At 38.7% G+C, this 26,583-nt stretch overlaps 2 protein-coding genes across 9 annotated transcripts in view; one reads left to right on the forward strand and one right to left on the reverse strand.

Annotated features, from left to right (window-relative positions):
* Positions 1-26,583, reverse strand: part of ralgps2 (Ral GEF with PH domain and SH3 binding motif 2) — a 397,302-nt gene that overhangs the window by 134,122 nt on the left and 236,597 nt on the right. The gene's annotated exons all lie outside the window — the stretch shown is intronic.
* Positions 1-26,583, forward strand: part of angptl1a (angiopoietin-like 1a) — an 89,789-nt gene that overhangs the window by 58,872 nt on the left and 4,334 nt on the right. For all 3 annotated transcript variants that reach the window (XM_048539126.2, XM_059647740.1, XM_048539127.2), the window contains 2 exons: positions 6,849-7,042; positions 22,734-23,004. In XM_048539126.2, coding sequence (XP_048395083.1) covers positions 6,849-7,042; positions 22,734-23,004 — 465 coding nt within the window. The remainder of the gene's footprint in view (positions 1-6,848; positions 7,043-22,733; positions 23,005-26,583) is intronic.

Below are 26,583 nucleotides of genomic sequence, written 5' to 3' on the forward strand. Positions count from 1 at the left end.
TTGGCCTGCTGTGTTCATCCAGCCTCACATTTTATTATCTTAATATTGTGGTAGTTGAGTTATGGGATATTAAGCATTTATATCATTTATATTGATAAACACACATAAGATATGTTTGCCAAGTTTGCTGATGACACAAAGAAAGGTAGGGAAGTTGGGAGGAGTATACAAGAATGCCACCCGAAGCTTGCAGGAACAGCAACACATATTCTGCTTGGGAACCCTGCAGCCCAATGGTATCAATGTGGACTTCACCAGCTTCAAAATCTCCCCTTCCCCCACCGCATCCCAAAACCAGCTCAGTTCGTCCCCTTCCCCCACTGCATCACACAACCAGCCCAGCTCATCCCCTCCCCCCACTGCATCCCAAAACCAGCCCAGCCTATCTCTGCCTCCCTAACCTGTTCTTCCTCTCACCCATCCCTTCCTCCCACCCCAAGCTGCACCTCCACTTCCTACCTACTAACCTCATCCCACCTCCATGACCTGTCCATCTTCCCTGGACTGACCTATCCCCTCCCTACCTCCCCACCTATACTCCCCTCTCCACCTATCTTCTTTTCTCTCCATCTTCGGTCCGCCTCCCCCTCTCCCCTTATTTATTCCAGAACCCTCACCCCATCCCCCTCTCTGATGAAGGGTCTAGGCCCGAAACGTCAGCTCTTGTGCTCCTGAGATGCTGCTTGGCCTGCTGTGTTCATCCAGCTTCACACTTTATTATCTTGGTACAAAAGAGATATGGTATCCACATTGATACCATTGGGCTGCAGGGTTCCCAAGCAGAGTATGTGTTGCTGTTCCTGCAAGCTTCGGGTGGCACTCTTGTGTACTCCTCCCAACTTACTTCCCTACCTTTCTTTGATTAGTAGATTAGTAGATAGTAGATTAAGACATAGCAAATAATGTGGTATTGTTCATTTTGGCAGAATGCATATAATTTTCTTCTAAATAGTGAGAAGTTATGGAAATATTAGATACAGAGGATCTGGATGCCTAATTCATGAATCATGAAAAGAAAATGTAGATGTAGCTTATACATTATTGCAAGGAAAGCAGAATATAAAAGTTTCAGTTATACAGGGCACTGGTGAGACAGCATCTGGAGTATTGTGCACAGTCTTGCTCACCTTGTTTAAGGAAGGACCTAAATGCAGTGGAGGCAACTCGGAGAAAGTTTATTGACCAATATCTGGAATAAGTGGACTGCCTTATGAAAACATTTTTGACAAGCTAGGCTCCTATGCACTCACAGAATTGTAAGAGGTGACTTGAATCGTGAGGCATCTTGACAGGCTAGATTTACACCATAAGGGAGAATGGGATCTTTCATTATATGGAAGAATTGACAACTAAGGGTCATCCTGTTAAAACAGAGTACAGCAACTTGTTTCTTTAAAAGGTACTGAATTTTTGGAACTTTTCCTGAAAAGGTGATAGAAACAGAATTGGTTTAGCACCTTAAAGACAGAGTTGCTAGATTCTTGATAAGCAAGATGGCAGGGGTTGGCGGGGGGATGTTATCAAAGGTTAGGTGGGAATGTATATTTGAGATTACAATTGGATCAGCGATGATCTTAATGATTGGAAAAGTAGTCTACCGTGGCTAAATGGCCTACTCCTGCTCCTAATTCATATATTCATATTTTAATCACTTTGCGAAAAATTGTATAGCAATGGTTACAGTCTCTCATGCAGAAATACTATCTACATATTTTCACTTACTTCCAGCTCATGCTTCATTCATTAATCTTTATAGGATTGAACTTGGATGTTGGGTTATATTGCTTGCAGCTTTTAGATAATGGTAATTATAGGTCAGGAACGAAGTAGACAAAGACAGACAGATATAACTCTCCTCCTTTTCGGCCACTGTAGTCTGATCTTCATTTCCAAAATGCTTCAGGTAATTTTTATAATGAAGCTTTCCAGATAAACACACTACACCAAATCATACTTGGGAAAAATAATGTTAATGAACCACACAATTATTCATGCTGAAATCAACCAGCAAATTCACAGAATTAAGAGACGTTAAACAATTTACAGAGGTTGATAACTAAAGCTGATATCCTAACTGCACATTTTGGTTATGTTATTCTGTTATGACATAGTTCTAAATCTCCGTGTGGAATACCAAATTTCCAAACTTTGTCATCCCAGCCTAAACATACTGACCACTTTCTCACACAGATTGAGTCTGCGTTTTTCTACTTTACATTACACTCCAACAAGTAAATATGAGAGCAAAACAAATTGTGCATTCCTGTACTGTATTCTTTTGTTTATTTTGTGGCAGTTCCTTATACAGTGCAAAAATATCAACCTGGCAATCTGTCTACACGAACAGAAGAAATAAAGCAATAAAAGGGTATGCATAAATTTCAAAGCAAGATTCTGTAGATGTTTTGCACACTAATTGAAATCAGTGTGTCGTTTCAGTTTTGTTAATGAACAAAAACAAAATTTAGATTCAGATTTCTGAAAAGTAAATCCAACCCACAATGTACACCAGCAAGAATTCAAGGCCTAACCAGTCTTTCCAGGTGAAATAGCATTTCACCTGTACCTCGACCAATCTTGTGTATTGTATTCGCTCTACCCACTCTACTCTACTATTCACATACTCTACGTTGGAGAAACCAAATGCAGACTGGGGATCGCTCTGCAGAACACTCCCGGCTTGTGTGCAAGCATGGCACCGAACTTCTAGCAGCTGGTCATTTCAACACAATGTTTTGCTTGCATGCTCACTTATCTGCTCTCGGTATGCTGCAATGCTCCAGCAAATTACGGCACAAATTGGAAGAGCAACATCTCATCTTCAAACTAGGCAGTTTACAATCTTCTGGGGCTCAATGGTGAATTCAATACCTTCAAACTGTGAACTTATTCCTTTCCTTTCTTTTGGCTTTGCTTGTTACATTCTCTATCACGCTCTCACCCCTACTCCCACCCCAGTAGGACTGTTGTTCCTTCCAGTGTGGCAGTCAGACATACCATTGTTCTGCTTTTCTCACATTCCTATCACTTAATTTGAGCTATCAACATCCTTTCTCCCCAAGCACACCACCACCAACACCCCCCGACCCCACAATTGCATAAATTCAACCCTTCCACACATTATTTCATCTCTGATGAAGAGCTATCTAGACTTGAAATGCTAGCTCTCTCTCTTTCTCTCCATGGATCCTGCCCAACTCCTTGTGATCTCCAGCATATTTTGTTTTCAGTTCAGATTCCAGCATCTACAGTAATTTGTTCCTATTTGGAATTAACAAGTCTGTTTTACCTATGGAATTTAATCAGTTTACAGATTGGTCTTCTCTGCAGCTGAACTTCAATACACAACATACCATGAATAAATTTCCTGATTACCTACACCCCAGTGTTACTTTCTAATCACTGGCAAATTAAACAAAATAACTTAGAATGACCTGCACCAACCATGAAATGATACTTTGATCTCTAAATCCTAGGTAACGGGTTGTCTTGGATCAAAGTAGGAAGCTCACTGCTACAGAATAAATTGTGTTTCACTGTAACAATACCATAGCCCAAAGACTGGAATAAATTCAGAATCCTGCAAAGGACGACTTAAAAGCTAATAAAGAATGAGGAAGTATACTACGTGAAATCTACATGGAATTAGCAAGGAATATAAAAACTGACAAAAAGAGCTTCTTTAAATATATAAAAAGGAAGACAAAGTCAAAGTGAACTCTGGGAATGAATCTTGGGAGACAGTTATGGGGAACAAGGAAATGGCAGAAGAAACAAACAGGTATTTTACATCAGACTTACAGTGGAACATACTTCAAACATCCCATTAAAACTAAAGAATACTGGGTTGAATTAAATGCCATTACTATCACTAGACAGGTAGTATTAGTCAAACTAATGAGACTAAGGGCAGGTAAATCCCCTGGCCCTGATTGCATAAAGCGAGCAGTGGCAAACATTTAAAGAGGTAATTCATGGTTCTCAGCAAACAATACATCAAGGTAAGGAGGAAAGATTCCAAGAGAGGGATAAATCAACCATGGCTAACCAAGGAAGTTCAGATGAGTTTTAAGTTGAAAGGAAAAGCACAAGGAGACTCAAGTCAGTGACAGCACCTGAGACTGGGATAAACACATAACAAACGAAGGGCTAAAAAGATAATAGAGAGAGAAAAAATAAATTACAAGGGCAAACAAGCAAGGACTATAAAATTGACGATAAGGGCTTCTTTAAATGTGTAAAAAGGAAGAGACAGATTAAAGCGAATACAGCCCCTTAGAAAATGAATCTGGGGAGATGTTATGGGGACAGGGAAACGGCAGGGGAGTTCAACAGATATTTTGCATCAGTCTTTACAATGGAAGATGCATCAAGCATTCCATTAATATGAAAGAACATGGGGGAGGAATTAAGTATTGTCACCATTATGAAAGAAGTAGTATCAGACAGACTAATAGGACTTATATACCTTAAGTCCCTGGCCCTGATGATTTGCATTTTAGGATCTTAAAAGAGGTAGCTACAGAGACAGTGGATACATTGGGTGTAATTTGGGCAGTACAGTGGTTCACTGCTTAGCACTGTTACCTCAGAGCTCTAAGGACCCAGGTTCAATTCCAGCCTTGGGTGACTGTGCGGAGTTTGCACATTCTCCTGTGTCTGCATGGGTTTCCTCAGGGAGCTCTGGTTTCCTCCCACAGTCCAAAGATGTGCAGGTTAGGTGGACTGGCCACGTTAAATTCTCTATTGTGTCCAGGGATGCACAGGCTAGGTGGATTAGCCATGGGAGATGCAGGGTGACAGGGAAAAGGTAGGGAAGTGGATCTGGGTGGGTGGGTGGGGAGGGTCAATGTAGACTCGACAGGTCAAATGGCCAGCTCCCACACTGTCGGAAGTTTATGAATTTTCCAAAAACCATTGGATTCTGGAGAAATGCCAGAGGATTGAAAAACTGCTAATATGACACTCCTTTTCAAAAAGGGAAGAGCATCCAGTCATGAGAAAAATATTGGAATCAATTATTAAGGAAATAATAGCAAGACATTTGGAAAATCATTATCTAATCAAGCAGATTCAGCACTGCTTTACAAAATAGGAATTGTGTCTGATTAACTTATTAGAGTTTTCATCAGCGTGGAGAGCTGGGAACCAGTAGATGTTATATTTGGACTTCCAGAAGGCATTTGATAAGGTACCTCAAAAACGGTTTAGTCAAAGGAGCCCAAGGATGTGGACGTAGAATATTGGCATGGACAGAATTGGCTAACTGACAGGAAACAGCAAGTGGGGATAAGGGGTTCTTTTTCAGATTGGTGACCGGTGACTGGTGGGGTTTCACAGGGAATAGTGCTGGGATAGCAACTGTTTATAATATACATTAATGACTTGGAGAAAGGAAGAAAATATACTGTAGCCAAATTTGCAGATAACACAAATATAGGCGGAAAAAGTGGGTTGCAAGAGGGATTCAAACAGTTTACGAAAATATATTGACAAGTAAGAGACAAAAAGTCAGCAAATAGAGTTTGATTTGGGAAAATGTGAAGTTGGTTATTTTGGAAGGGAGAACAAAAGGCCATTTTTTAAAATGGAGAAAACTACAGAAAACTGGGCCACAGAGACTTCGCCACAGACAGCTGTCAGAGCAGAGTTCTCCCGTACATTTAAGCCTGAGATAGATAGATTCTTGATCAGTAGGAGAAATGAAGGATTAAGGGGAAAGGATAGGAAAGTGGAAGAGAGGAGCATCATATCAGCCTTGATCTGACTGAATAGTGCAGCAAGATCAAGGGGCCGAATGGCCTACTCTTTTTCTTATTTCTTTTGGCCTTAATCAAGTTGAGAATGGAAAAAGACATCTTCAAACAAAAATGTTCTTTATGCTTCATCATACTCCCTTTCAAACTTACATGGGAAACTGGAGAAGTCACATAATCCTTGTTATTCTTTAAGGGAAATGGAAGGACAAATATCAGTTGTACTCATAATTTCATGTTTGTATTCTTGCACAATGTTGCAAGTTTGTGCTACTTTGTGAACTATTTTATTTCCAAAGACCACAGCTGCTGTGAAGTTACAAATACTTCCCGGCTTAAACTTAATTTTGCCATGGAATCTTCAAGATGCCATAAAGCAGTTTTAATCCACTTAAATATTAAAATAAAAAGGTGCAATACTGAATGCAGCAAAGAAGAAGCTTGGTTAACCTATGAGGAAGTTCTCACTTATGAATGCACATTATGATTCTATGCTGTCTGTCAGCAAGTAGTTATATTGTTAAAACATAGTCCAAGTCTCTCCAAAATCTTGGATATACCTTTGTAAGTTCCCAGCACATGGGGAACATTCCGTCCTCATTTCGTAGGTGGTTCTTGTATCTCCCCATGTTGCCCATCATAACCTAACACTATTTGATATAGACTGGCTACCATATGAACTAAGCTCTGACTGTTAAGGCTAGTTACGCTGCCGTTATGAATGTTTGACTCTGTAATGCATTGCTGTTATTTTTTTTGGAGTGTATGCTCTCCAACTCTATGTACTCAACAACATTTAAAAACAAACAAAAATAAGTCAGTGTATATTTCCAATAAAATGAGCTAACAGCTCTTGACATTACAGTTGATGTAGCTAAAAGTTATGTTTCCAAGAAACTTACAATTCAACTATTCTTAAAAAGTTGACAATCTGGCTTGATGTTTTAGAACATTTTGGCATAATCTTTTTGTTCAAAAGTTAATTAAGAATAAACAGAATGACCTTTTTGCTGGTTATAACAGATAACTGGCTTTAAAACAGTATGCTTTGCAGAAATATATAGAGTTGATGATCACTGTCCCTTTACACAGGTCCGTGGAAGGATTGTTACCATGTCCAGCAGGCTGGATATGCAAACAGTGGCATGTATCTAATCAAAACAGAAGGCACCGATAAACTAATACAAGTTTGGTGTGACCACAGCCATGACCAGGGAGGCTGGACTGTAATCCAGCGTAGGGTTGATGGGGCAGTCAACTTCTTCCGGAACTGGGAGAACTACAAGGTAAATCTGTGAAGAACTCCACTTATTTTCTTCAGAGAACACTGCATTCTGTAGGTGTGACAACACATTCTGGTATTGATGACAATGTGTACAACTTCCTACCATCACATTGAAAAAAATGTTAGTCACAGACAACTTCAAAGATCTCACATGGCAGCGATTTTCAAATATTCACATGTACATTCTGCAAACAGTGGCAACATTCCAATGGAAGCCTGGTCATAAAACTTCCAAAGGATACCTAGAGCAACCAAATGGTGGAGAACTCTGTGGCCACAGATTAAGTCTTTTATTAATGCTGGCAAAAGAAATGTTGTTCTTCAATGCCAATCTATCCAAATTACAGATGCACTGATAGAAATCTAGATTTTGTGTTAAGACTCACGAGCCCTTTGGGAACAATTTACTGATTTTAGTTTGAATATCATTGCTGCATACATTTTTATTTTCTAACAATCTCTCCCATTTTGTGCCAATTAAGGGAAATTCTGTATTGTGTCCCTGTCACAGATGTTCACTGCATCATCATAAAGCTGTAACAGAATATCATGAAAATTATAATAAAACACTGACTGAGGAGATGGCGGTCATGCAGATGATGAGGAAATAAAGCAGCAAATCCAAATTTCAGCTCAAGTCAAATGACCAAACACAGATTTTCCAATGGATGCCAAATTCTCAGAAATTGATGATGTAGTGCAAGCCATTAAATTATATTTATTGCAAAAAGAATAATTTACAACTACGAAGATACTGCTAGTTCTGGTTTTGGCCTGTGGCACTAGTGTTTTCAATATCAGAATAGGTTACAGTAGCATGTGAGCTGTGAACAGGAAAATACATTCATGCCAATTGTCAAAAGCTATGAAGTAATATAAATCTATTCTTGTTGATAAAGTTGTACCTATTTTTTAAGTCCATGATGGATGGAAACAGGAGACTCACTCCATTCAAATGATGGTGGAGGGAAAAGGTCATAACAACAAAAATTGCTGAATATTACTAAACAGCTCATAGAACCTGCTATGTCATGCAAAATGTTCATGGTTGTCCTTGGGTTTCAACCCTATTTTCCGGCCTGTTCTCCATTTGGGCTCTTGAAGTGATAGCCCATCATTTTACACGATTTCCAACATCCCTCTCCCTTCACATCAGAGGTTCCTACAATGAAAACATTCACAATATTTGCAATCATATATATAATAGTAGGTGACACATTCTGGAGATCACCTATGCCTGAGTGGATGTTGGTGCATCACAGGCGTTTGTTCATTTTCCTCAGTGGCTGTCAGTATACTGGGAAAATCTGTCACTGTTTATTCCTCAGATGACAATGTTTGGAGGTTCACACAATGTCACGGCAGTATTCAGTAGGGTATTGTCTCCTTCAGATGCTCCAGTTATTGTTCTGTCTTCAAGTATGTTCAGGTGTCTATTTGGCACAGTGATTTACAGACCTTCAATTAATGCCTTTGGCATACTAATTCTGGTTGCCAAAAGTTGGTCCATCATCTCTTGTCTGTATGATGTAGGAGACTGGTCCAGTCTGCGCTACAATGATGGCCAGCATCCATTTCTTGCCAATTATGTAATTCCTCACCAACATTTCTTGACCTTTTTGGCAAACAGTATTTGGTCTTGTTCTTTTTTTGGAAAACTTGATTTTTTTTGTTTCCTGTCAACAATGTCTTTGGCAAGGGTGGTTTCAGCAAAGAAAATACTGCATGCAAATGGCACATTATCATGAGCAATGCTGGAGAACTTTGAGTCCTCAAGTGTGCTGTGCCCTAGTATGTCAAAAATTTACTGTCATTTAGACAGTGATCCTTGTTTTCAAATCAGCCTTAAGGAATTGTTCGTTGTCTGAACCAACCTTTTTGCCATTTCATTTGTGGCTTGGTAATAAGGAGCTGATCAGATATGCAGAATTCTGCTCTGCTTTAGATAGTCCTTAAACTCTTGTGAGATAAGTTTAGACAATAATCACATATAAGTTGTTCCAGATAATCAAACCTCATAAAGATCACTACCAGCCTTTCAATGGTTATTTCTGAAGTTGTCAATCTCACGATGGCAACTTCAGGCCAATATGTGCATCATCCACTGTGAAAAACACTCAAGCCCTTCGAAAAGTCTGATGTAATCAATATGTATACTTTCTGGTCATTCCCATGGCACTTGTGGAGGTAGGTTTTGAAAGCTTGCGCAAGTAGCACATATTCCCACCTTCTCCTCAATTTTAGAGTTCAGCCCTGGCTACCTCCTTCATTCCAACAATGCTACTAGGACCTTTGTGCAGTTGATTTAACACACATTTCTTCAGTCATGGTGCTTTTATGACTCTTGCTTCCCACAGTAGACATTCTCTTTGTATTGATAGTTTTAGCTTCTGTGTGAATATGGCTTTACTTCTGGAGTTATTCCTGTGTTCTTGCCATGTAGTATGATGTCTATTACTTTGATAGTAATGGACCATTTCCAGTGTATTTCTTAACTTGGGCTGCTGTTGCCAGTGTTCAAAGTAAAAAATATCTATATAAGGACCGTTTGAAGTCCACTCATTTGGCAAAAGTAATCTAGAACATGCATCAGCATTCCCATACAAGTTAGATTGCCAATAAATTGCATAACAGGCAGATGATGGCAACAAATCCCACTTCTGCATATAGCTCACTGCTGGAGAAAGTATCCCTGTGAGTTTCAAATATTGTGTTCAATAATCAGTGATTTTTCAGTAGGTAAATTCCCAGATGTACATGTATTGGTAGCAATGTTGAATGCTGAAAAGGATTCCTTATAGGTTCTGTATTTTTTTGGCTTGAGTAAAAGCTCTTTCACATTTATAGTCCCATGTCCAATTCTTGTTTTGACATAATCAATGTGACTCAGCTGCTTCTGACGCACAGTTTCAAGTATTAATGAAACTGCTGCTCTCATGTCCACCTCCATTTTTACCAATTTGCCATTCAGTGACCCAGTGTTGTTTGGTATCACCAGCAGTGTCCAGTATATTTAATAACAGCTCCTCCTTGAACCAATAGTCTGAACTTTTCTCATGTTCCTTTCATACATGTAAATTTTCTTCCTACTGTTCAGTTTCTGTATGTGTAGAAATTCCAGCTCTCTGTATTTTCAATGATGCCAAAATTTCCCAGAATCCTTTTTAAAGAAAAAGCCCTGTTTAGCATGTAGTATGGAAGTTTTTTCCACTACATCATCTATTCCCACTTAAAACAAGGCATTCTTGAGGCTGAGAGATAGTAGGAACTGCAGATGCTGGAGAATCTGAGATAACAAGGTGTACAGCTGGCCAGCAGGCCAAGCAGCATCAGAGAAAGCAGGGTCTAAGCCCGAAACGTCGGCCTTCCTGCTCCTCTGATGCTGCTTGGCCTGCTGTGTTCATCCAGCTCTATACCTCGTTATTCCTGAGGCTGACTTGCTTTCTCAGTCTACACCCTAGCTCAAAACATTTCACTCCAAGTAGGGTACTTATTGCTCAGTGTTCCTTCAGGGTGGAGAACACAGCATTGTTTACCACTTCAGAGTGTGAATTTTAGTTCTCTTGCTGACTGTCCCTGCTTTGCTGCAACAATGGCATCTTTTGCTTTCCTTTTCTGCAGCATGTACCACGATTCCTTTTATAGTTCACCATCAGTGGATCTCGAAGCCATTTTCTTTTTCTTTGCCAGTCTTTCTCTCATGTTAAGTTTCAAGAAGGACAAGGAAATCAAAGTGTTAAACAGCAGAAGATTTATTATGGAGATGTTTACTCTACAGGCAAGGTTAAACTGAACTAATTCTCACCTAAAATAGCTGATGACATCATATGTCACATAATGAGACTCTTAAAGTGAAATCCATCATATTTACACAGATATGCAGCACTTACATACATGACTCTCTATCCTTTTCACTAACTCATTAATAGACATTACAAAGTTGTAGAGTCCCCAGCACTGATCCTGACATTATAGACTGGAAACGTGAAAATTATTCATTTATTGCTATGTCCTGCTACTTGCCCATCAACTAATTCTTAATCCATGCTAATATATCACACCTGACTCCATGGGCCCTCTTCTTGCATATTTTTCTTCTGCATGGCACCTTATGAAATGCCTTTTGGATATCCAAAAAAACCTACATCTCCTGGTTCCCTTTTATCTACCCTATTAGTTACTGAAAAAACTTGATTAAACTGGTCCAACATGATCTTCCTTATGTAAAACTATGTTGACTTGATCTAAACATACAGTGCTTTCCTAAGTGCCTTGCTGAGACTTTCTTGATTCCATCCTTGACAGCTGAATTCAGTTTCCTTTCCCTTCTTTACTGAATAGAGCATTATATTTGCTAACGTCCGGTCTGCCGAAACCATCCCAGAATCCTGATAAGTTTAAAAAAATCATTGCCAGAGCATCCAGATTTCTCTTTTCGAACTCTATGATGCAGGCAATTTGACAGATTTTAGTACCTCGTAATTCTCCAGTACTACTTCACTGATGTGAATCATTTGATTCTTCTCATTCTTTCTAACCTCTTGGTTATCTTTTATTTATGGTAAGTAACTTGTGTGTTCTACTGTAAAGGTAGGCACAAAATAGGTTTTCAAAGTCTCAGCTACTTTTTTGATTCCCTATGATAATTTCTCTTGTCTCTGCGTGTAAGGAGCAATGTTTACTTTGGCTACTTTCCTCCTTTTGAAATACTTAGAAATATTCCTACTATATGTTGTTATATTGCTGGCTGGTTTCTTCTCATTCTACCTTTTTCATAATTAACCTTTTCGTGCCCTTTGCTGTTTTTTAAAATACTCTTAATTTTCAATCATCATGCCTTTTTTATAAGTTAATGCTGTGCTTAAGTTGCCTTGAAAGCAATGAATGGAACTTTCTTGCTAAGTTTTTTTTCCCGATGGAATACACTTCTATCAAACATTTTCCATAGTTTATTAAAATGTTTCCTATTCTTTATTAAAACCATATTATTTAGTCTATTTGTTCAATAAATCTTAGCCCACTATCCTCTCACACCTGTTTAAGTGAATTTATTCATAATTAAGATTCTTCTTTGTAATTTAAGAGTGTTATTTTTCAACTTCTGGCAGAATTCAAATGCATTATGATCAGTATTCCCCATGAGATCTTGTATCATTATATTCCTAGTTTATCAAGCCTCATTACAGTACTCCTTTACTCCCAGTTGGTTCCACAACATATTGATTCAATAGTCGTAAAAACAAATTACAAACTGATGTTCTGGATCATTTTTGTCAGTTTAACTGGTCCGGTCTACAGCAAAGGTTAAATTCTGTCAGCATTGAAAATGCAGGTATTTTTAAGGCTCAAGGAGATTAGCCCCACAATTGATTTAGAGTATTTGATGTTCATTCAATTTAATATTAAGAGTTGATTTCTAGGACTCTTGAGGCATAGTGGTATAGTCTCTACCTCTGGGCCAGGAGACTGTTTTCCAGAGATATGTGATAACATCTCTCAATGGGTTGATTGGAAAAATATAATAAATAAAAGGGGTTCAGCTCTGGGCTTCTTGTGGAATAGTGACAGTGTTCAGGAGACCTGAAGTTCAAGTCACACCTATTCCAGAAGTGCACGTTCACATGGCAGCTTAGATTGATGAAACAAAAAGATGCGTGGAGTCCCAGAGGGTTTTGTGATACAGTGATAATGCCCCTAACATTGAGCCAGAAGACAGGGGTTCAAGTCTCATCTGTTTCAAAGGTGTGTCATAACATGTCTGAACGTTATTAAAAAAAACGTTAATTTAAAAATATCAAGATCTGAGTTCTTCCTAATAGATGTGAGCTTCTGGACAAGGAAAGAGTCCAAAAATGAAGAATGGAAACTTATGTTTTACTATACTAAAGATACGCAGATCTCTGGAAGATTTTTCCTTTTGGATTCCAAAAATGGATATCAATGTTTGAAACCTTCCTCACAATTATCACTCTGTCTCAGTTATAGGCTCAATAATTTCCTATTTTGTGCTGTGACACAAAAGCTACTCTTAGGGGGTCTTTAAACCACACCCACGAGCATTTTCTGATCACTGCGATTTTTATTCTCCACCCATGCCGATTTTACTTACTGTTTGCCTGAGTTAAGATTCTTTCTCACCAATGTCCTTATTCTTTATTATCAAGGCTACTTCTCCACATTTTCCATTCTGCTTCACTCTTCAAAATGCTGTTTAGCCTGGAATATCTATTTTCCCAGTTGCGTTTATTTGCACCACAAGTTCAACTGTCTTACAATAGATGCTGCATTCAATTAGATAAAGTGACCTCAATATTTTTTTAACTACTATTCCATGCATAGATCTTGCTCTTTTATGTATTTTACGGCTGAACACTCTACTCCTTCCTGTATCACTCAGGCTGTCTATTCTCTCATACTTTTCCATTGCTTCAACTGTATCTTTGGCTTTCTACATCTCCCTTCATTCGATATTGCTCCTCCTCTGATAGTTTAAAGTCATATTTCCTATTCCAATTACATTTATCGGTCAAGTGTGATGTTTGTAAGCTCCATCCTTTCCTGTCACAATCTGACTCCCACTACCGTTCCACAGGCTTGTCCTTTCCCTTCAATGTTTCAAAATTCCTCATGTGAAATGTATCATCCACAATTTATCTTAAAGCCTCTCTACAGGTCTAGTTATATAATTTGCTAGGATACTGAACACAACATTGTTCAGATAAAGAGTATCTTGTTATGATTCAACACAGACTGCCAAGTTTATTTTATTATATGGCTAGGAACCTGTAAAATGAGAGATTCAGGAAGATTAGAATAGAATAAAACACATAATTTCCGGGTTTTGAACCAATTACAATAAATTTTACGATACAAAATTACAACAGTATTACAATTCGCATACACGTATAACTTGTTTCTAACAGCTAAAAGTAAAATGTGATAAATGGATTATAAATGCTTCAAATAGTAAAAGTAATCAAGAACGACCCCAGACAGTAATTTCCTCCAGACTTTAATGACACAGGTAGCTCATGAAATCTCATTAATCCTGACAAGGGATTACAGTTCTTCATTTTTGCTGATCTGGTTTAGAAAATCCCTCTCAAGAGCCAATCCATCATGAGTGTCCCGATGATTGTTCCTTTCTTAAGTTGATGCTCTTCTGCCTTATGAAGCATATTCATTCTTAAGCATAACATCAACAGCCAGCTACACCAAGCCAGTTCTGTCCTGGGATTTTTTTTACCAAGCTCCAATCACAATCAAGCAAAATGCCTTGAAAGTACCTTCTCAGCTGCACTACAATAATGATTGACTGTAGACTTCTTCTGGGCCCTTCACGGCTTCCACAACACAGTTCTCAGTTCTCCAGAATGACTTCTTCTGAGTTCTCTATTCAACACTTAGTTGTTTACTTATTTCTAGAAGTTCTTCTTGAATTCTAAGCCAGCCTACTGTGCGATTTCTCACTGAGTGTCCAACATCAAATCAGTGTAATTCCGCTATCTTCCCAGCAAAACAGCTAAATACAACACTCTAAATGAATCTTTGTCTCTTTCTCTGACTATATTTTCTGAACTCCTCTTCAGTGACCCCCAAACTGTCCACAGTGATTTATTGGAAACATTGCAATAAGCTCTTCCTACATTGCTGGCAGAATTGAATGTTATCACCTAGCAACTCTTGGAACCATTGCTCCATAAAATACTATTAGACACTGAATTCTGGCCTACTCAGTATAAAGAATGGGCATGAATACAGGCTTTCATCACATTCTCAACATTACAGTTACCACTTTCCCGGGTTCTGGTGTTAGCACCCATGAACTGAAACCTATTTCTCCCATATCAGTCTTTGAGTTGAGCTGTAATCTTATTTACCTCATGTCAATTTGCTTCTAGCTTAGATAGAAACGCAGGAATTATTAGACACTTTCTGTTTTTAAATTTAGATCTTAGCTTCCTATATTCCCTCAAAGAATCTCTTTTTTTTGTCTTATGTCATGGGTAATCAGGTCATTGTTGAGTCTCACTTGAAATTTAAATTTCAAACCCTCCTGCTGAAATGTGTAATGAACTCCTGAAGCTCTCAGCCAAACCACTTCGAGGTCAGGCATCCCTAATCCTATATAGAAGGAGAATACTCAAATCGCCTGCCAAACCAAATACAGGAGTTTCCTAGTCAGTCAACTGGGTTCAAGCATTTCTTCATGAAAGATCAAAGTAAAGTCCATTTTTTTCCTAAGGAAGAAGTGCAGAATATTTACAAAAATTACAACAATGTGAGTATTCACTGGTTGACTGTAAATGACAATGCACTGAAAGCATTTTAGATTAAAAAAATACTAAATATAACTTGTGTATAATAAATGTACAAGTGGCTATGCAAAGCAGATAATTGAAAGGCAGCAGAAAATTAAAAGTTAAAATTGAGTAGATATGCACATGAATAAGACAAAGCTGGAAGAAAGAAAACTGAAAGATGTCAACAGGGTTTATACCAATGATTATGACAGTGATTAAACAACTTGAAAACTGTATTTTCGAACAAACGTATTATTTATCATGAATACTTTTCTCATAACAATCTTGATTGAAAACTTGGATTTATTGACTATTAAATCACAATTTCACGGTCTTTAAAATTCAAATTATTAATCACTCCAAAATGATTCAATCATTGTCTTGACTTACAGCATACTGTAAGTGCAAGCTGCAACTGACATTAGCAAATTATTCAAGATGAGCATTGGCAGATTGGGGTTTTATAACATATTTGTACACAACCTGCAAAGCAGCTTCGTAAGTGGTATCAAATATGTCTTCAAGGATGGTAAGCCCAGAGAACAAACAGCACAAAACACACCAATCAACAAGCCATAAATCAAAACTGGAATTTATAAAATAAAACGCAGCGCAGAAACCACAATGGATAACGTGGTGTGGAGCTGGATGAACACAGCAGGCCAAGCAGCGTCGAGGAGCAGGAAAGCTGACGAATCGGGCCTAAACCCTTCATCAGGAATGGGGGAGGGGAAGAGGGCTCTGAAATAAATAGGGAAAGAGGGGGAGGCAGATTGAAGATGGACGGAGGAGAAGATAGGTGGAGAGGAGACAGACAAGTTAAAGAGGCAGGGGATGGAGCCAGTAAAGGTGAGTGTAGGTGGAGAGGTAGGGAGGAGATAGATCAGTCCAGGGAGGACAGACAGGTCAAGGGGGTGGGATGAGGTTAGTAGGTAGGAAATGCAGGTGCAGCTTGAGGTGGGAGGAGGGGGTGAGAGGAAGAACAGGTTAGGGAGGCGGGGACAAGCTGGACTGGTTTTGGGATGCAGTAGGGGGAGGGGAGATTTCGAAGCTTGTGAAATCCACTTTGAACCCTAAGGCTGCAGGGTTCCCAAGCAGAATATGAGTTGCTGTTCCTGCAACCTTCGAGTGGCATCATTGTGGCACTGCAGGAGGCCCAGGATGGACATGTCATCTGAGGAATGGGTGGGGTAGTTGAAATGGTTCGTGACCGTGAGGTGCAGCTGTTCATTGTGAGCCGAGCGTAGGTGTTCTGCAAAGCGGTCCCCAAGCCTCCACTTGGTTTCCTCGATGTATAGGAGGTCACAACAGCTACAGCGGATGCAGTATACAACATTAGCAGACGCAGAATACCTATGCTCAGTTCGCAATAAACAGCTGCATGACACGACATGTTTACTCTACCTGTCATAAACACATCATAAGCATCTTTCTGTAACAGTCCAGTCTTCTCCTTTGAACAAAGATTAGACTTAAATCACTGTTCCAGAGAGAGGCATCACCTTGTTTCTATTTGAAAAAATAAAACCCCTCAGTGAAGTAACTAACACGGAAGAAGGGTCCAGACCTGAAACATTAGCTTTCCTGCTCCTAAGATGCTGCTTGGCCTGCTGCATTCATCCAGCTCTACACCTTGTTATCTCAGATTCTCCAGCATCTGCAGTTCCTATTATCTCTGATACAAGAACCACACTTTTTTGGATATGATCTAAATCAGAATTGTATAATCTCTGGAGATGCAGAAAGAACATTTCATAAGTTCTGAAATTTATCAGCACATTCTAAATGGCAGTTTGAAGAAGGGGAAATAAATGAACCAGAAAATGGCAAAACAAAAAACATTGATTCTTCCTGTAAAACACCTGACACCTCTGAAGCTTATAGAACCATTAAACTGAGGAGCTAGTACTTTTTCTACACATCTAAATTCAATGGGAATATCAGGTAAATCCAATCAGAAATACAGTAATGAGAACTTACTTCAGTATGTAATAGGGTATCCAATAAAAGTACAGACTTCTAAAATTACCATACTGTGGCAATTTTCGATGTTCTAATTCTAAGGTCATACAAGAGGATGTAGCTTTAAATTTAAGGTAATACGACCTTTCCGCAGTCTACCTGACAGTAGGGCTGCATAGCTTGACTGCCAGAAATCAAAGGAAGATTTGAGTTGTTTTAGGGGTACTTGCAATGCTTGGAAACAATGGTTGCAGTTTCTAGCTTGCTGTAAGTACATTCTGAACCCTCCAAAGTTCCAGCAGGATAACAAAGGTATCATGGTGTGAAGTCTTCACTGACTTTTAAGATGAGAAACAATTGAGGTTGAGAATAGATAGTCATCAGTTTAAAAAGGATATAAGATGAGCTTTCATGTTGGCAAGGAAAGAGATGCCATTTTTGAAATCAAGTTACAAGATTTGCTACAAATCAGTAAACAGCAGACTGTGGTCAGCAGTAAAAAGAGGCCCCTGGCAATGAAAACTGCCACAATCTGATACATGGGGAGGATTTCTCTAGGTCATCATGTTGCATCCAACAACCAACTAAGGATTCTGGGAGATTAGTCAGAGTCATGTAGTTATACAGCATGGAAACAGCTCCTTTGGTCCAACTCGTCTGTGACAACCAGACATCCTAATGTGATCTGGTCCCATTTGCCAGCATTTAGCCCATATCTCTCTAAACCCTGCCTAATCATGTACCCATCCAGATGCCTTTTAAATGTCGTAATTGCACTTGCCTCCACCACTTCCTCTGGAAGCTCATTTCATACACGCACCACTCTCTGATTGAAAAAATTACCCTCAGGTCCTTCCTAATTCTTTCCCCTCTTATGTTAAACCTATGCCCCCTACCTTTGGATTCCCTACACTAGGCAAAAGACCTTGGCTATTCACACTATCCATGCCCCTCAGGGTTTTACAAACCTTTATAAGGTCACTCCTGAGCCTTTGAAGCTCCAGAGAAAAATGTCCTAGCCTATTCAGCCTCTCCTTACAGTTCAAACCCTCCAATGCTGGCAACTTTGTTGTAAATCTTTTCTGAACCCTTTCAAGTTTAATAACACCTTTTCTTTAGCAGGGAGACCAGAACTGAATACAACATACTCAACGTGGCCTCACCAATGTTTTGCACAACTGAAACATGCCATCCCAACTCCTATACTCAATGCAGTAATCAATGAAGGCAAGTGTGCCAAATGCCTTCTTCACTGTCTTGTCTACCCACAACTCCTCTTCAAGGAACAATGCACCTACACCCCTAGATCTGTGTTTGGCAATACCCGCAGGGCTTTACCAATAACTGTACAAGTCCAGCCCTGGAATACTTCACATTTATCTTAATTAAATTCCATCTACCACTCCTCGGTCCATTAGCTCATTTTATCAAGGTTCGATTGTACTCTGAGATAATCTTCTTCCTTGTCCACTGCACCACCAATTTTGATGTCATCTGCAAACTAGGTAAAACCTACGTTGTATATTCATACCAAATCATTTATATAAATGAAAAAGGCAGCGGACACAGCATGTGGCACACCACTGGTCACAGGCCTCCAGTCCGAAAAACAACCCTCCACCACTATACTCTGTCAAGCCAATTTTGTATTGAATTGTCTAGTTCCATCTGAATTCCATGTGATTTAACCTTCCCAACTAGTCTACTATGAGGAACCATTTCAAACACCTTGTCAAACACTTTGCTGAAGTCCACATAGATAACACTTACCATGCTACCTTAATCAATCTTCTTTATCACCTCTGCAAAACAGTCAAATTAGTGGGACACAATTTCCAATCCAAAAAGCCGATCTCAAATCAGTACTTGCCTTTCCAAATGCATGAAGCTGCCTTCGTCAACTGCTGGAGTCCATGTACTGTAGGTAAAGCCAAAATTCCTTTAGGGATGGAATTCCAGGATATTTACCCAGCGACACTGAAGAAATGGCGATATATTTCCAAGTCAGGATGGCTTGGAGGGGACTTTGCAGGTCGTGGTGTTTCTATGTATCTGCTGTCTTTGCCCTTCTAGGCGGAAATTGTCAGGGGTTGGGACGCTGCAGACCAATGATCTTGGGATGAATTTCTGCAGTACATCTTGCAGGTAGTATACACTGTTGTTACTAAGCATTTGCGGTGGAGAGTAGATGCTTGTGGATGTGGTACCTAGTAAGCAAGCTGCTTTCTCCTGGATGGTGTCATGCCTCCAGTGTTGTTGGAGCTACAGTCAGCCAGGCAATTTGAAAGTATTCCATCACACTCCTGACTTACACATTATAGACGGTGCACAGAATTTGGGGAGTCAGGAGGTGAATTACTTGCTGCAGTATACCTAACTCTGACCTGCTTTTGTAGTCACTGTATTTATATTGAGTCCAGTTAAACTTCTAATCAATAATATCCCCCGAGATGTTGATAATGGGGATTCAATAATTGCAATGCCATTGAAATTCAACAGATTAGACTGTTTCTGGAGATTATCATCGCCTGGCATTTGTGCAGCACGGATGTTACTTGCCACTTGTCAGCCCAAGTCTGGATATTTTCTGATCTTGTTGCATTTGAACACAGACTACTTTAGTATCTGATGAGACATGAATGGCGCTGAGCATTGTGCGAATAGTCCACTCCTGACCTTACAATGGAGAGGAGGTCATTGATAAATCAACTAAAGATAGCTACCATGAGGATCTTCTGCAGTGATGCCCTTAAGTTGAGATGACTGACCTCTGACAACTACAACCATCTTTCTAAGTGCCAGATATAACTCTAACCAGTAGAGAGTTTGCCCTGATTCCCATTGATTCCAATTTAGCTAAGGTTCTTTGATGGCACACCATCTAACCCGGCCTTGATGTCAAGGTCTATCACCGTTACTTCACCTCCAAAATTCAGCCCATTTTTCCATGCTTGGACCAAGGCTGTAATGATGCCAGAAGCTGAATGACCCTGGTGAAACCCATATTGGGTATCAGTGATCAGGTTGTTAGTAAGCAGGTGCTGCTTGAAAGGATTGTTGATAAAACCCTCCATCACTTTATTGATGATTGAGAGTAGACTGATGGCGCGGTAAATGGCTGGATTGGATTTGTGCTGTTTTTTGTGTACGGGACATACCTGGACAATTTTCCATATTGTAAGATAGATGTCAGTGCTGTGGCTGTACTGAAAGTGTGGCTTGGGGTGTGGCAACTTTGGGAGCACAAGATCAGTACTATTGCCGGAATGTTGTCAGAACCCGTAGCCTTTGCAGTAAACAGCCCCTTCAACCATTTCTTGATATATGGTGTTAATCAAATTGACTGAAAACTGGCACCTGTGAAGCTGGGAACCACTGGAGGTGGCAAAGATGGATCACCCACCTGGCACTTCTGCCTGAAGATTGTGCTGGAGTACAATTCTGCTGCTGTTGCTACATCTGCTTGAAATGTGTCCCATTGAGTTTGGGACTGGCAGAAGGGTATGAGGTGGAATGTGTTGTTACAGAGTTGTGTGCACACAGAGTGAGGGTTAGAGGGACTTAATATTTTCATTTTAATGAGGATATAAGCCCAGAGTGCAGAGGCAGGCATTTGAGATAGCTGTACTTTGCATTTGGCAACAACTATGTAATTTCCTGTTGAAATCATTGAATATTTCTGCTCCTACCACCCATGCGTGCAGCGTGTTCTGAGTCCATACCACTTGCTGTGTGAAAAAGGTTTTTGCTTATGCTCCTGCTATATCTTTGCACAAAATCTTAAATTTATGTCCCATTATTCTTACAATTAGCTGATAGAAAGACGTTTCCTTGCTCACCTTACCTACCTAGACAGAGCTAATGATCAAGTTGACAATCAAGATGAATTGAAACTGACATTTCCAAACACCCCTCTTAGAATTCCACACCAATGCATCCGAAATGCTAAATTTGTACAAAAACAAAAGAAACAAAGTTTGTTTTAAATGGTGAACTTTGGGACTAAATCAAATTATGTTCTTGAAATCACTGATCTTGAAATTCCTTGAAAGGCAATAACAGTTTTCATTTGTTATTCTTTAAAATTTTTGAAAACTAATTTATAAACGACTAATGTTGTGTTTTCTCATCCTGAGACTATGATATAATGTCACAACCTCCAGCAGTTCCAAAACTCCAACACAACCAACAGAGTTTGAATATTGTTGATGGGCTCACCTTGTTTTAGACATGACAGTATGTGGTTGAATAAGATGGCTAAGAAATGGGAGAGAGAAGCCAAGAAGTGATAGCCTGAAGCAAAGGCAGATGGTGAAACAGGGACAAAGAATAAGACAATTTTTGTTTGACTAATTCACTTTTGTCTCATCTTTCCTCTGGCCACTGTGCTGACGCACATCTTGTTCCATCAGGTTACAAATTTTCTACTCGCTGTGATTGAGATTATTTTCAATTGTAGGTATACAGTTTTGCAAAATCAAGTGCTAACTGTTTACTGCTATGTATTTAATCAGTCAGAATTCCACAACCCTAGTTATTTCTGTTTTGTACAAACTAACTAAAAGAAAATGCAAGTCTGGCTGAATCCTATGAAGTCAGAGATGATACCTGTTGTGGTTCCCAAGTGTGTCAGGACAATGACCAATTTGCAAGAATAACAGAGTCCCTAAACATGCATTTCATGTGTTCCAGCAATTACTCAACTATTTGTATGATTTCTCTGTTTTATCGTCGATGACATTTCACCCTCTCAAATGATCATACTAGCAAGTCAATGTGTTTTAATTATACGGTGCACAGATTTGCTAGCTTATGTTTTCTAAATTAAAATTTTTCAAGCACATTTAAATGACACATATTGCAAACATTTATTATAACAGTCATTTTCAGTTATAGTCCTTAATGTATGCAAAAAAGATGAACACTGAAATCCTCACTTATTACACCATTGAAAGAAAATACTGTTTGTGCAAGTAGTGACTAAGGAGCACATGTACCTGTACTTCAATTATTGCACAAGTAATCAGTTCATGTCTGCTTTGTAAAATCATTGTATAAAGGACAATAGACCACTTTCATCATGTTATTATTGTCTCAAAAACACTCAATATATTTACTGAGATAACAAGGTGTAGAGCTGGAAGAACACATCAGGCCAAGCAACTGAAGATGGGTCTAGGCCCGAAATGTCAGCCTTCCTGCTCCTCTGGCCCGTCTTCAGTTGCTTGGCCTGCTGTTCATCCAGCTCTACACCTTGTTATCTCAGATTCTCCAGCATCTGCAGTTCCTACTATCTCTGAATATATTTACTGATATTAGATTCACAATGTGCCTGAAAACAATCTTGACGAATAAACAGAAAAAAAACCTGTTTACAAATAAGGTGTATAACTGAGTATAATTTAATAAGATTTTGTCTCATTTCAGAGGGGATTTGGTAACATTGATGGAGAACACTGGCTTGGACTGGAGAACATTTACAGACTAACTGCACAGGGAAACTACAAGTTACATATTAAATTGGAAGACTGGAATGACAAGAAAGTCTATGCTGAGTACAATACCTTTAGAATAGAGGATGAAGATGATAATTACAGACTACAAGTTGGGAGCTATCAAGGGAATGCAGGAGACTCTTTAATATGGCACAATGGCAAGCAGTTTACAACACTTGACAGGGACAGAGATTCATACTCAGGTACAATTCTGAAGTACTATTTGAACAATTGTATATGGAGTGCATATTTAACAATGTAAGCATGAAGTATAATTGATGGTAAAGTTACTTGTGGCACAATGCAAAAGAGCTAAATTAGTAGTGATAGAAATTTCTATTAATTTTCAGCACTCCCAAGTCCCTCTATACATTACATAGATATACGTAACTGAAACAGTTTTCACAGTATATAAAGTACTGTGGGATCAGGTACTTTTATATCAGACTGCTGATGTTAGAGCTTTTGGCAGCAACAGAGAAAGAGAGGATAGATAGCTAACATTAAGGGAACTCTGAAAAACGCTTGGAGGTGGTTATCTGCTCTTTTAGCAGCGGTCATACTACCTTGCTTAAATTCCATTGCTGCTCCCCAAGTCAAGGTTAACACAGTGAAGGTGTTGTAATGTGAAACAAGTACATGAGATGCCTATGCAACAGTATAGTTATAACAAACACTTGTGAATCCCGGACGCAAATGCAGTTCAATAGTCTAATCTCGTCAATCCAGAACTTTCAATGGTGAGGCTTAAGACTGAAGTGAACAATTGACGTATCAATATAGAAAAAAATGGAATCAACCTTAAAAAAATGCATGTAACTATAATATAAAATAAAAATTGCACCTAAAAATGTTTACAAAAACACATACAATTAGCTATGATTTATAAGATCAGGATCACATGGTCATTATGTAAAAATAAATAATACTGGATCCAAACTTGACTTGGTAACAGGAGACAAAGGTTAATGGTTGATGACTGGCTTTGCAATGGATAGCTGTTTCAAATTCCGCAGAGCTTGGTGTTGGAACTCCTAATGTTTGTTTAAAACATTAACAATTTGGACTTGAATGCGGGAGGGCACAATTAGGAGATTTGCAGACAATGCAAAAATTGGCCTTCTGGTCGATAATGTAGAGGATAGATGTAAGTGCCAAAATGACATAGATGGGTTGGTGGAGTAGGCAGGCAAGTGGCAGAAGGTGTTCAACTCTGATAAATTTAAGATAACACACTTAGGGAGGACAATATGTATAAGGGAATACACAATAAATGTGAATATATTGAGAGGAATAGACAAAATGAGGGATCTTGTTGTGCAAGTGCACAGGTCCCAAAATGTAGCAGTACGGGTGGATAAAGTTGTAAAGAAGGCATATGGAATGCTCTCCTCCACTAGCAGAGGTGCAGAATATAAAAGTAGGAATAGAATGGTGAAACTGTATAATACACTGGTGAGGCCACAACTAGAGTATTGTGAGTAGTTCTGGTCATCATATTACAAGAAGCATGTAACTACTCCGGAAAGAGTGCAGAGAAGATTTACAAGAGTGTTGCCAGGGCTGGGGAATTATAGCTATGAGATTGGAGAGGTTGGGGTTGTTTTCTTTGGAACAGAGAAGGCTGAGAGGTGACACATGATTGAGGTATACAAAAGTGTGAGGGATAAAGATAGATTAGACAGGAAGAACCTCCTTCCCTTAGCGAACATTTCAAAAACCAGTGGTCAGAGATTCAAGCTAATTGGCAGAAGCATTAGAGGGGGCATGAGGAAAAACCTTCATACACAGAATGAAGTGGGTGTCTGGAATTTGTTGCCTGAGTTGGTACTGGTAGCAGAGACTCTAAACCTTAAATGCTGTAAGCTGAATGGCTTTCGGCCATGTGCAGGAAGACGGAATTAGAAAGGGCATCTCGGTGCCTTTATGAGGGAATGGATAATATGGGCTAAACTGCCCTTTTCTATGCTGTATCATTCCTATGGTTCTATTGTTCTAAAGCAAGCATAACTTTCTACCAAGCACAGCTAATACTCTCAGCATGTTTTGCTAAGATGCTTAATAGACAAACCAGTGGCGTCTACTGACAACATGCATGCATTTGAAAGCCAAATGTGCAATTTAGAGCTCAGTCTATATGGAAAAACAGTATGTTCCATCAGGAGAATTTATGGCTTCAGCATGTTTTGTGGAGAAATCAGTCTGGAAACGAAATCAAAAGCATTTTTATTTAAGTGCTTATGACAATGTATAAGCCTTCACAATTTTCTAAAATGTTTGTGTGTATTTGGAATGAATCATGAAAACAGATTATGAAAAATGGTTAGATCAGCTTCGTTAACATAAGTTATAGTTTATACACATCTTGTATTGCTGAACAGGACAATATTCATATCCACATGTTGGAATTAGTCCAAATTATCAAACTGTGCTTTTTACTTAGATTGAAGGCCTGGAATTTGATGACAGCCTAAATAATAGCAATAGAAAAAGTAAATGAAAAATTAATCACTCAAAGCAATATTGTAAATTTTAAGTAAAAGAACAGAATAGCCAATATTTTAATGCAGCGTGCTGAACATCCAGAAACCAGTATATTTGAGGCCACAACCCTGGCTCAGGATTAGTATCAGAGATATTCTGGTGCTTGTGAACACTTTGCACTACTGAGCTCAAAAGTTGCAAAGGCTGATTTTTCAGAAAAACTTTTCTTTAAAATTTGGGATCCTTCAGCAAATTATTTATTCTAGATCTTACAAGAGATTTCTTTTAAAAATGCAGCTATCAATATTTTAGCTCTCTTTTAATACTGAATCCCATCTCCTACGTCTTTTCAGCATGTCAATTTGGTCTTGATTCTGACATTAGCTTATATAATACACACAGTCCAATGAACAGAACTGTCCTTCTGGGAATGATATTCATGTCTCATTAAAAGTCAACTCTGTGTACTCAGCTATTATTTTATACCTGTAGTTCTTTCCACTTTTGTAATTCCTCTGACTTCATAAGCCAGCTTCTGCACTACTCCTTGCAGTCCTGTTCAATGAGCTTGACTGAATTTCATTCAGTACAATTCTCTTTGCTTATTCTATTTAATGGTTATGGTCAAATACAAAATAAATACAGGGTCTGTTGGATTTTAAAAACTAACATATAAATTCAAAAATAACCAGCCATCATATTGCAAATGAACAATGTAACATGTATATGTTTGAACTAAGAAGAGTAGAACCTCAAATGTCTACAATTTTGAAAACAAACTACTACTCTTATTTAAATTTTGACCTGATAAGGCTTCCATTTCATTTCACATGAAGAATCAATATCAATTATTGCTGTAGGAGGGTTAGAGGATATTGAACAATTGAACCAGTAATCACAGACAGATTCCAGTTTTAAAGTTATACACTCAATTCTTAGTTTTGTATAATGCAGATTTTTTTTATTTATATAATATTGAAATTATTATTACTGCATATTCCAAAAGTTAATTTAAACCAAAGGATGTCATCTCTCTTGAGTGGAGTGTACAAAATCTTCTGGAATTCAAACAGACCTCCCTGATGCTCTGCTTAATTCTGCAATCAAAACTCGAATGGATTATCTGTTTATTTTCATTTTGATATTGATGGGACCATCCTGTGGGAAAATTGGCTGCATTTACCCCAACAGTGATTACACATCAAAAGTAATACATGCATTGTGAAGCATTTTGAGATTGCATGAGATCATGAAAGGTGTTGTACAAATGAAAATTGTTTAAGTTAAAAATATACAAA

Source organism: Stegostoma tigrinum, chromosome 8 (genome assembly GCF_030684315.1).
Source record: "Stegostoma tigrinum isolate sSteTig4 chromosome 8, sSteTig4.hap1, whole genome shotgun sequence".
NCBI classification, from domain to species: Eukaryota; Metazoa; Chordata; class Chondrichthyes; order Orectolobiformes; family Stegostomatidae; genus Stegostoma; species Stegostoma tigrinum.